The 12,904-nt window shown below is 32.3% G+C and overlaps 1 protein-coding gene across 1 annotated transcript in view; it reads right to left on the bottom strand.

The window, feature by feature from the left end:
* Positions 1 to 11,530: 11,530 nt before the first annotated feature.
* LOC145296271 (uncharacterized) overlaps positions 11,531 to 12,904 on the bottom strand; it is a 146,322-nt gene continuing 144,948 nt past the window's right edge. The window contains exon 4 of the mRNA XM_080142474.1: positions 11,531 to 11,690. Within this exon, the coding sequence (XP_079998600.1) occupies positions 11,564 to 11,690 (127 nt within the window). The 3' untranslated portion in view covers positions 11,531 to 11,563. The remainder of the gene's footprint in view (positions 11,691 to 12,904) is intronic.

Raw genomic sequence — 12,904 nt, 5'->3', positions numbered from 1 at the left:
TTATATATACACACATATATATTTTCTTCATAAGTTTTGGTTTTGGTTTCGATTCAAGCTGATGCACTCAAGTCATATGGATATATTTTTTTAATTTCATTTTTGAAATCACAACTTTATAGGAAATTTGCATAAATTAAATATCATATTTAAGCATATTTTATGGCTGGGTTACGCCGGGTGTCCCTGCTAGTCAGTATTAAATCGTAATTGAAAAAATCAAACTTTTGCACGGTGATCTACTGTGTGTTACAATCTTCTATGATATATTTTGAGGCAAGTCCTCTTTGTGTTGGGTGTTTCAAATCTGGAATCAGGTGGATTGGGAATTCTAAATTATGGTTTCAATTAATTTTTAATTACAAATTATGGTTTACGTCAATTATTAATTCTGAGTTATGGTTTACGTCAGTTATTAATTCTAAATTATGGTTTACGTCAATTATTAATTCTAAATTATGGTTTACATTAATTTTTAATTACAAATAAAGAAAAGATCATTGTCATCATCTGTTTAAAGTCCGTTTTGCATGCTGGTAGGCGTTGGATGACTTTAAGAAATTGACATCTGAAATACCATATCTCTAACCAGATTTTTTTATCCCTCTTTCTCTCATGCCCATTTTTATTACTTCCTCCGGTGTTTTCCTTGGCCTTTCCCTGTGAACAGAACTGCTACCTTAACTGTTCTACATCTTCTAGTCAAAGAACTCTCATTCATTCATTCAACGTGGCTACACCAACAAAGTCTCTTGTACTATACTATACTGTCCAGATTTAATCTTTATCTGTGTTGATCAGACATACGCACGCTTTTAAGTCTTACATCACACATCTATTATATCTCATATTATTTCTCTCCATGCAATGCATGTCCTCGACTCTCACTAGCCACGTTTTACTTCATCAGTGTGTACAGATGCTCTTCCCAATAAATTAAAGAAAAGGCGAAGATTAATTTCATCCATCAGATGCAAGTCTTCTGTTTATGAAATTCTGAGAAAGACAAAATCTTAACTCGAATGTTATGAATACTGACTTGAAATCTAGTTGGAGGATGATCTCTGCTCATCCCAACAATCGTCTTCTCCCAGAAGAGAAGATGCTAGTCTTTCTCTATTCTATCATCATTTCCATGGTAGATGCTCGACTGATCTCTAATCTCTGATTCCTCCTTGTAAAACATTCACAGTAAGAACTCTTTTACTATCACAACAGAAAAAGAATTCCCGTTCTTCCGCCATGTGCCTAGTGTTAGACAGAATTTTCATGGACAGATCTTTGCAAGGGCTCTATGTTTGTAGAACAACTTACTGCAGAGCTGATTCCCTGCAGAGTGCAATATAGTCGTCTTCAAATCCAATGTAGACAAATACTGGCCATATACCATCCCCTATAAACTTCGTTAATTCATTGATCAAATTGAATACTTTCATAGTGTTCGTAATTTTTCAGTTAACACTCATTCCATTAACCCAGAAGTCACTCGAGATAAGTGGTGCCCTAATAAGAAAAGAAATTTCTAAAATAAAAGATTGTAGAATCTTTCTCGTCTGGAAACAAACGATAACAATGCTGAAAACATAAATTGATAATCAATTATAACAAAAATGAAAGTTAATAACTGGTTTAAATTGTTAAATGATTATAAACAGATGCACTTTGAAATAAATTGTAAACAGATTTTAAGAAAAAATAATTAAACATATTACTTGAAAATTATATAGACAAATACAATTTAATTATGAATGCATTTAAATAAAAATAAAATATTTATATATATGAAATTTGAAGAAATTGTAAATATTAAATGAAAATAAATTTGAGGAAAATCGTGAAAAATAAAGAGGTACTTTTTTTTTAAAATTATAAACATATTTTGCACAGATCTAATTGAAAATAAGTTATAAATAGATTCAGATGGAAATAAATGAAGAAATGCATATGGGAAAGACATTCTGAATCGATGAATTGAAAACACATTTGAAATCGATTCAAATAAAAATTAATATGAAATAATTAAACTGGAAATAAATATAACTTAAAATTTAAGGAAAATGAATAATAAAACTGAAAATAATAAACAAAAAAGTGCAATGCCAAATAGCATTAATTAAAGATGGCTTATTAAACGTTGTGGATGAGAAAAGGACAGATGGGACATTGCACACAAAATATTCATCACAAAAGTATTGTACCGTTGCAACAATTGTGCTATCGATGGAATTTTTGTGTTTGAATGAGTATCTTGATAATTTTGCCGTAGTACCAAAAAAATTGACCGACTAATTTCCAAAGAAAACATGGGCTAAGAAATAAGAATTGAAAAGTTCTCTTGGATCGGAAGAGGCTGATATAGACACTTATGGTAGAAATATTCGATGAATCATTGGTGACTTTAATGAGAAGGATAGTTGTACATCTAGTTAATGTCCCAAATTATTATAAGATAACGTTGCTTGATGTTTCTAAGTGGGTGTTAGTGACTGAGCGATTTCTGTACAAAGCATTACACTTTGAGTTCTCATGCAGCTTTTCTGCTATAGAAGAGAGTTTGAAAGTCATTTGCTTTGTCTTCTAGAGAACCAAGAGAGAGTTTAGTCGGCAATTTATAAAAGTCATGGCCATAGAATAACAGGAGGAAAATCATGCATTAAAAATATGTTTATGTTGTTTTTGTTATAAATTACTAAATCAGAATTATTTTCATTGAAAAATTCAGTTATTATTATGCATCTAAAATTGAGTAAAACATGTTTGAAAATGTGTCAACATTATGTCAAGAAGCCAAAGCAAAACAAAATGACTACCGAATTTGACTTAATGTCGTGTTTATTTAAAAATGAAACTCGAATTTTAACTCAAAATGCAACTCACAATCATTTCTAGCCTTTCACCTTCCCACATAACCAGCCAATCCTGCTAGTCTCCTAATCTCTGAGGCAAAGACATTGAAAGACTCCCCAGGCCATCTCAATTTCGAAAGTTTGTCAAGTGCCTCAAAGGGTTCGTCTGCGAATGCTAATTTTAGTCGCTGTTATGAGGACAAGGTTTCCTTTGTCTTCTTCCTGCATTTGCTGGTATACCTTCTAAGTATAAAGGTAGCAAGTTAACAACATCTTCAATTTTTTGGGGCTTCGCCACCATCTTTAAAGCCATTTAACTAGGTCCCCTTCTCCAGTAAAGGGCTTCAACATTTGATGATTTAACATCCAGTCAGTCATGTTCATGAAAGTGTTGTGCGGAAATAGCTTGTGTTCTATGGAAGAGTAGACTGGTTAAAAGTTTTCACCCAACGCAAAGGCACACCTCTCTCCTTTCTCCAATCTGTCTTAATGACCTGCTCACCTCCTTTTATGTCCTACTTAAAAAAAAACTGCCTTTCCCATCATGCACTGCCTTTCCCATCATGCACTTCAAGTGTATAAATGAGTCAGCCATGTTGTCTTTCTTCTTTCACATGGAGCAACACATTCTTCATTTTGTTTGCAGATACACCACGGTATGTATGTATGTATGTATGTATGTATGTATGTACGTACGTATGTATGTATATTCTAGGCACTGTATGTGCTCTGCACTTACCTCACGATTGTTTTCAGTTGTTCTGAACATTCCCTTGCCACTGGTATTTAACAACGCCGACTCAGGAGAGGTGTAGTTGGAGATTTCACCACTCTTGTCACAAAGATTTCACATGCAGACACTCTTACAGTGGGTATTAATAGTCTGTCAAGACTGAAGGAAGCTACTTATATATATATATATATATATATATATATATATATATATATATATATATATGCATACACACACACACACACATATATATATATATATATATATATATATATATATATATATTAATCCTTTTGTAATAATAGATTTTTATTTACTCTATGCATGATCACAGCTTTGATTCGGATGAAGGCTGATTTTACTGAAATCTTTGTACAGAGTATCTGTCCATCTCAAACTCAGCATTCTTCTGGGTTTCCTGGCGATTTCTAATGCAAAAATAAGTTTCATGATGCAAGCCCTCTGTCATTGTCCAAATCTTAGCTACCATTTATTTCTTAATCGTTCCCTCGATCATTGCAGATAGTCAAACAGTGTAATTATAGGCATCCAGTGGAACATTTTAGCTTTCAGAAAATGGTTTGCCCCACCTTTCTTGCTATTGGTAAGCATTTGGAACTGTACAAAACAATGAGTAATGTGTATGAGGACAACTCTCAACCTATATACTCAACGAATTTTTGATCTAAACACTTGAAATTTAGTATATAGGGTATTCAGACACGTGGAAAACTTTTTAATCGGTTTTCATTCGGAAAAAAGGTTGCTAAGCAGTCAAAATTTAAAAATTGGTACTTGGATGGTCATCGGATTTTTATCTGTTTTTCAACTGTTTCATGACTATGCATGCTCGAATTGTTCACATGACATCTTCCTTATGTTAAGAATAAATAGGTTCAAAAACACTTTTTAAAGATCGTGGCAAGCAGGCCTAATGATTATCGTATTTGACTCAATGCCTTTGGATTTTCATTTCGCTCTCAGCTCAAGTATTTTTTTTTTTTTTTTACTTACAAGAAGTGGACTGTAATTATCTGCATTTTTGAGATGAGGTGTTTTCATTGATTGAGATTGTCGGACTGACTTCCTCATCTTGGTTGTTATTGTCACAACGTTTCGGCCGTTTTGCCCTCCGGCCTTCGTCAGGTGTTTTGTATCAAACCGGGGAACCGTTTGTTAGGAATCTCGAACCCAACCCTTTATTATTATTACGGGGGTACCGTGTTCGGACTCCAGCTAGGCTTTGGGACATAGTTGCTGATTCTCTGTTTTGAATGTTACTTTTTCACTGCCTTCGTTCAGGATTATCACCAGTGATGGCGAACATATACATAGAATACTTCGAAGACATGGCCTTAGGTTCAGCTCCCTTAAAGCCCACCATGTGACTAAGATACGTTGATGACACCTTCATACTCTGGCCCCATCAGGAAGACATCCAGGCTCTCCTAGACCATGTGAACTCAATAAGACCATCGATACAGTTCACAATGGAGAAAGAAAAAGATAACCAACTGGCCTTCCTTGATATACTCATATCACGTACAGAGCATGGGTTTAAGACATCCGTATATCGCAAGCCTACTTTCACCGGACAATACATAAACTTCAACTCCCATCACCCATACAGTATCAAACATGGAATCGCACGCTGCTTACAGCATCGAGCAGAGACAATAAGTAGCGACACCATTACATACCACCAAGAAATGGTCAGGTTGAAGAATACCCTCCGTTGTAGCAACTATCCCGATAGCATACTATCCACCAGACGTGTTAATAGTATAAGAGAGGAGAATGAAACCCAAAAACCTCCAACGGTCTGCCTACAATACATACGAGGCATCTCCGAAAAGATTCAGAGAATATGTGCCCCCTACAACATCAGGACGGTATTCAAGAGCGAGTTAACACTCAGACGACACCTGGTACGAGTGAAGCCCCGCATGGAGGAGAACATGACCAACAACTGCATATACTCCATCCCATGCAGTTGCAGAAAGGTTTACAAGGGTGAAACATGCCGCCTCCTTGAAGTAAGGGCGGAAGAACACCGAAAGCGGTAACTAAAGGGGAGACGGAAAAATCGAGTATAGCCAACCATGTCTGGATGGAGAGGGAAGACCATCGCCCCCTATGGGATGAAGTAAAAATAATAAACAGAGAGACTCACTGGAAAGTGAGAAAACTTAAAGAAACAGCTCACATGCTCGGACATAACAACCTACTGAGCAAACCAAGCATAGAGCTGAATGCAATTTGGACACCTCTGATAGAGAGAGAAAACCTTGAATAACAACATAGGTTTAACATTAACAAAAACCAACTAAGAATTGTCCTAGTGACATATGGCCGAGTGGTCCTAGACGTTGTTTCAAAGTTTACAGTTACTGAGTTCAATCCTGAACGAAGACAGTGAAAAAGTAACATTCAAAACAGAGAATCAGCAACTATGTCCCAAAGCCTAGCTGGAGTCCGAACACGGTACCCCCATAATAATAATAATAAAGGGTTGGGTTCAAGACTCCTAACAAACGGTTCCCCAGTTCGATACAAAACACCTGACGAAGGCCGGAGGGCAAAACGGCCAAAACGTTGTGACAATAACAACCAAGATGAGGAAGTCAGTCCGACAATCTCAATTAAAGTGGACTGTTTAGAAAAAACAATACTTGCATGCACAGGTCTCATTTTTTCACTGTTTTTTCTTTACTTCATTTTTCTTTAAAGGAATGTGTACATATAATACCAGGCAACGCCAGGTAAATCTGCTAGTTTACATTTACAATTTAAACTCCTGTTAAGCAGTGTGTGTAAATGGTGGATGGAAGGGACATATTTATCAAAGGCAAAACATGTTAATTCTATGATGGTAAATTATACTGTTCAAAATTGACAGCAAAAATAATTAGCAAAAAATTAATTAATTAGAAATGAATGATACCGCCTTTTACTTTTATTTAAAAACAATATTCTGACAAATATTGTTTTTATTTGGGGTTGAATTTCCAGAAAATATCCGTTTTCACATTTACAAAATTTATAACTTTTCTATGTTTTTAATTTATTTTAAAAGAAACTTCTTTCAAAATAAAATATGTATTAGACACGTTTGAAGCCAAAACAACGCATTATTACAAAATAAACAGATATTTATTTTGTTTGAAATTTACATTGAAATTTATAAATATACTAGACTACCCGTGACCCGTTGGGTCAGTATGTTATATTAGCTATGGAATTCATGTATGAGCGTGACACTTGTGACGTAAAGAAAATAGTTTTTTTATGACATAACAGAAACATTTCTATGAAAGTATATTAAAATGAAAAATTACGGACGGATCACTCAAACATGAAAAAAAAAATCCTCCCTATTCGTGTAAAGTTACTTATTTTTCCGAATAATCGCTCAAAAATCGAAAATTAAACATGATTTTCCTACGAATCAAACGCAGACGAAAGTCATTTAGCAGCAAAAACGCACATGAACGTACCGATGAGAAATATAAGAATGAAAAACCTATATTGGAATCCTTCAACCAAGTTATAGAAACTTAAAATCTAAAATTAATTAACAAAACTTGAAACAAAAAAATAAAACGTAAATAAATAAAATAAAATAAAACTAATATTGAAACAGATTAGTTAATATGTCAAAAAATTCACCGTTCTCACACAACTATTTTGTATCTAGAAATGTAAACAAAAAATAAAAAAAAGGAAGGAACAGGGACGGATAGAGAGTAGTAGTAGTAGTAGTAGTCTTGGCTTTACTACAATTGTTCTTATGTTTGTCAACGGGTTAAAGTTGTTTAGTTGTAAGAAAATAGCGACAGTATAGTTGTAATAAAGAATAGTTGCAAAACACTCCCACTCTTCCCATGTTAAATAATAATTTCGAAATAATAACGTTAATATTTCAGTGCGCAGGTCAAAATCTGCAAAAGAAGCGATTTGTGTTTATTTGTTTACGTTGTTATGGGTTAATGGGCATGTACGTATTTATTTTATTCAAACTCAACCAGCGCCTCTATCAAGGAACACAAACCCTAACATTCTTTCAAAATATTTTTAATTAAGATTTTTAATAACGAAATATTGATGCAATTTTTTTCATGTGGATAAGATTTTGTATTTCTCCTAAAATTCTTATTAGAATTAAATGCAATTTTGATTTTTTTTTTTTTAACTCCAGTAGATAAGAAATCTTGTTAAATGTCTTTCAAGTGTAAGAGAGAATAGGTTATAACTAATTTATTTCATATTGTGTATATATACTAGCAGTTCAGCCCAGCTTTGTTCGAGCACGATGTACTGGTCTTAACTTTGCGTGTATGTATATATATATATATATATATATATATATATATATATATATATATTAAAAAAGTTTTACTAATGTCTAAAATTTAAAGTGTTTAGATCCAAAATTAGCAGAGGAGTTTGGTAGAGGCTGCAGTAGTCAACTCTTTCAACTTTGACCTCTTGGCAGCCAAATTTTCGCCCCCAAACTGATTAAAAAGCTTGCTGCATGTCTGAATACTCTTTATGTAAAATTTAAAATGTTTAAACCCAAAATTGACTGAATAGTTTGCTAGAGATCACAACCAAATGGCAGCCAAATTTTTGGCTAAAATCCGATTAAAAAGCTTGCCCCATGTCTGAATACACTTTATGTAAAATTTCAAATGTTTAAACCAAAAATTGGCTGAGTAATTTCGTAGAGACGCAGAGGTAATTTTTTATAACTTGAATCTCAATTTTGACCCCTTTATAACATCTATTATTTTGGTCTCAAATCCAAATAAAAAGTTTACTTATGTCCAAGTTACCTATATTTAAAATTTCAAGTCTTTAGGCCAAAAATTGGCTGAGAAATTTGGTAGAATCTGCAAAGGTCAATTTTTTCAACTTTGACATTTTGGCAGCCAAATTTTCACCCCCAAACTGATTAAAATGCTTGCCGCATGTCTGAATATCTGTTATGTAAAATTTTAACTGTTTTGATCAAAAATTGGATGCTATAGAATGTACTTTGACCCCTTGGTAGCTCAAATTTTCGACCTCAAACCAATTAAAAAGCTTGTTCTATCTCTGAATACACTTTATGTAAAATTTCAAATGTTTAGACCAGAAATTGGTGAAGTAATTTGGCAGAGATCGCAGAGGTCAATTTTTTTTTTTTTAACTTTGACCCCAATTTTAACCCCTTAACATTTATTTTTTGGGGGGTCAAATCGAATTAAAAGTTTGATCCATGTGCAAGTAACTTACATTTAAAATTTGAACTGTTTGGATCCAAAATTGGTGGAGGAGTTCGATAGAGTTTTCAAAGGTAATTGAACTTGACAGCCAAATTTCTGGCCGAAAACTGATTTAGAATATTTTCCCCAATCTCAATTCCCCCCTTATAACAAATCTCAAGTCTCTAGACAGAAAATTCACACACACACACACACACACACACACACACACACACACACACACACACACACACAGGTGAACATTTTCACTTTTATAGATATATAGATAAGAAATTTTGTGTGTGAGTTCGTTCTTATTAACTCCGAAACGGCTCGGCTGATTTTTATAAAATTTCACACGAATATACTTTATGTATCTGACAGTGTTCTTAGGTTTTATATCGAAATGTCTTCGATAAGCATTGATAATTGATAATCAAAAAAAAAATCTGCTGAAAGAAGGAACAGGCGATTTTGACACAAGTTAATACCTTATTATGCAACCTAATATCAAAAGTGCATCAGCGAAATATTCTTACCGCACAAGCAGAAAGGCCTGGCGTATAAACTAAACAGTAGGTTCTTCAATATGACAAGGGTACTTCCGAAATGAATGTTTCTGTTTAGTACACAATTAAACCATGATACTTGACCTTTGTATTTTAAACTTTAATTCAAGCCATTTTATATAAAAATGATTTTATAAAATCGACATATAGGTTCTCTACAGTGCAATGTAGACTACAATGTATTGTGGATTAAGTCACAGTGGGGAGGCATGTGAAATTTTCTCCTAATGCACCGTGATGGGTTCTCAACTAGAGCAGACAATCGATTTGATTGAAAAATGGGTAATTTCATTGATTTCGATAGCATTCACTCCCGAGCAACGTCAGGTTTTCCTGCTAATATATATATATATATATATATATATATATATATATATATATATATATATATATATATATATTGTTTTTCTTATGAAATATAAAATATGAATAGATTTTAAATCACAAAAAATTTAAAAACACAAAACTCATTGTGCAACACAAAAGCGAAATAAAAATAAACTTAGAATGAAAATAAGAATAATTTAGACTGTTAGTGTTTGTAAAAATCAACTGTACTTATTGATAGTCAGAAATCATGATTCTGTGATATTTGCTAAATTTATTGGTAAGAACACATTAAAAATATTTCTTATTTGAATGATATTTTAAGAATAATAAGAAATTCAGTTGTGATTAAATATTTATTCTTTTAATAAAGTACATCAAGAAACAAGAATTTAATGAAATCTGCTTACATCAAATGCAGAAAATTATGAAACAATATTACAAAGAAATAATTCAGAAATTATTGTTGAAAAGGTGAAAAAAATGCACAACTTGAACTTATACATTTGGATTGTTTGATTTCAGGATTGAAAACTAAAAAAAACAAATAGCTCTAAATGCTCTTCATTTCTAAAGCACGAATTAGTTTTCATAGGAAAGTGTTAACTCAAACCTTTGGCGTTGTGAACTGAAATCAGAGTTCTTCTGAGTGACATCTGCGATGCGCATCCGCTCTCAACATCAACAACAGTGGAATGTTTCACGCTGAAATTTCTTCTAGTAAATTTGGACACCCAGAATGTAAACTTACAACAAAACAAACTTTCTGGCGCTTTTCTCTACTTCTTATTCAAGAACTTTAAAACTTTTCAACAAACATTAGTCTTTCCAAGTATATTTTACATTTCTGTAAAAATTTTTGATATAAATATATTTTGTTTATTAATTCATGTTTTCTCGTTTTCATCCTAAAATCCTGTTGTTGAGTTAGCAATTGCTAACTAGTGACCCATTCTTATATCCATATTTTCTATCCTTCTTCTGTTTTTTTGTCAATTTAACTACATATATATCAATTGTTAGCGCTGTTCTTAGCACTTTTCAAAACCGATACAATCGCCAAAACCAAAAACTACACTACCTCTAACCAGGAGTGGTGCTACACCTTCTTGGCCTTTGTGAAATAAGCTTTTGCTTATTAAAAAGCAATCATTTTCAAATTCTGTTGTCTATTTATAGTGAATAAGTTCGGTTAACTTATTGTACAGACGCAACCACACAAATTCCATTCAGCATTACTTTCTTAAGCATAACATTAAAATCTTCTAAATTTAGCAAAACTATTAAATTTGATTATCTCAAAAACATGGAATTGAAAGAAAACTGTTTTTATTAAGATTATGTGAACTCCAGTTCTCATCTGGGATATTATTCATATATTAATAAATAAATGTGGCACAACAAAATCTTAAGTAATAGTCACTTCTAAGTCTTCTGGAGTTTGTACAGAAATTACTTAAAACTTCCAAGTGGTCATGAAATGCGAACAGAGTATCGCCATGAATTAGATAGTTGGTTTAGTTCAAAATTTTGGACGGATTTCTTGAGTTTAACAAGACTCGCCTGAATAAGGTAAGTGGTTACAGTGGGCGAAACGGTGGGAGAATAACATCCGAGATGAGAGCAGTAATCTGAATAATATAAATTATCAATCTAAAAAATCGTAAAACAAAAAACTGGTAACATTTTAAAAATAATGCATCGCTAAAAGATAAAACCGAAATGAAATGATATATATATATATATATATATATATATATATATATATATATATATATATATATATATATATATATATAGAGAGAGAGAGAGAGAGAGAGAGAGAAACTGAGTTTTTTTTTTTCAGTTTTTCGAGGAATGGTGATTTGCAGCTGTTTTAGGATTGGAACCATCATGGCAGTTTATGGTATTCTGTGTTGTTTGCTGTTTCTGGTTGGTTCGTGCAGTCCGGTCAGCTTTGTGTTGGCGACTGAAAAAAATAAAAAAAACACAGGAAATTTAAATATTTATAGTTGTAGTTTTATTATATGACTTTTTGATAAAGGATAAAAATGTACAAACATTACTATAAACATTAGCAAATATGTTTGAATCAATTATGGAATAGGAAATAGAAGAAAGTATACTGCCTATTGTTTTTTTTTCGAATTGTCCTAGACATCATCTATGTTGTTACCTTGGCTACATAAAAGTACACCAAATCTGTTCTTGAATAGATAATAGCGGAATGGACAAAAAAAAAAAATGAAAAAGTGAGTCAAAACACGACAGAAACGATGAATGAATAAAAAAATGAATGAAAAATCAATAAAATAAATGAATGAAAAATAAAGATTGAAAAGAAAAATGAAGGAAAAAATAAAAGGAAAAATTGAATGAAAAATTGAATTAGAAAAAAATTAATGAAATAAAATTAATGAAAAATGAATGAAAAAATGAAAAAGATATATTTTATGTAGTTTCTGAGACTCTTGCGTATTTTCTGATTTTCTTTTATAGAAAAACATACACACGTCCAGATTTACACTTTCCAAATTTAATACTGTAATATACATATTATGACTCTCGGAGGATCGGGCGATTCCATCTTTTAAAAAAGGGGATGGTAGGTGAGTTATATATATATTATAGTATCTGCTTGATATATCAGGATTTAATCGTTCTTGAGATACGATGTCTGGTGTGGAAACCATTTTATTGTTGTCAGAAACATTTTTTCGAAGGTTTCGATCACTGAACGGTGCCTAAGATTTATACGTCAGATACCATATGTCAAGACTTATGAAAACCCAGTACACCAAACAGACACAATAATGTACAGTTTTGAAGTAAAATACTTTATATTAGTTTTTGTATAACCTACAATCAAGCACTTTATTGTTTTCTTTCTTTTGCAACTAATTTATCATATATGCTATATAAATCCATCTGATCTGTTTCATTGTTCTATATTTCATTTTCACGCTAGTATGATCCTTTTCATAAGTATGAAGTTTCTTTAAATACTTTACAAGCAAAATTTCTTTATGCATTTTGCTAACAACTGGCGAGAAGGAAAGTATTTCTTCAAAACTACCGATTAAGGACTTTCACCTCTATTCTATTTCACCTTTCTGAATAATAAATACGTGTTTAACTCTTACTAAAGTGTTTCTCAACATATTTTAATAAACCTATCTACTG

This window comes from Euprymna scolopes, chromosome 16 (assembly GCF_053919585.1).
Source record: "Euprymna scolopes isolate OS-2025 chromosome 16, ASM5391958v1, whole genome shotgun sequence".
Lineage (NCBI taxonomy): Eukaryota > Metazoa > Mollusca > Cephalopoda > Sepiida > Sepiolidae > Euprymna > Euprymna scolopes.
The sequence above is the reverse complement of the archived record's forward strand: the minus strand, read 5'-3'. Positions and strand labels throughout refer to the sequence as shown.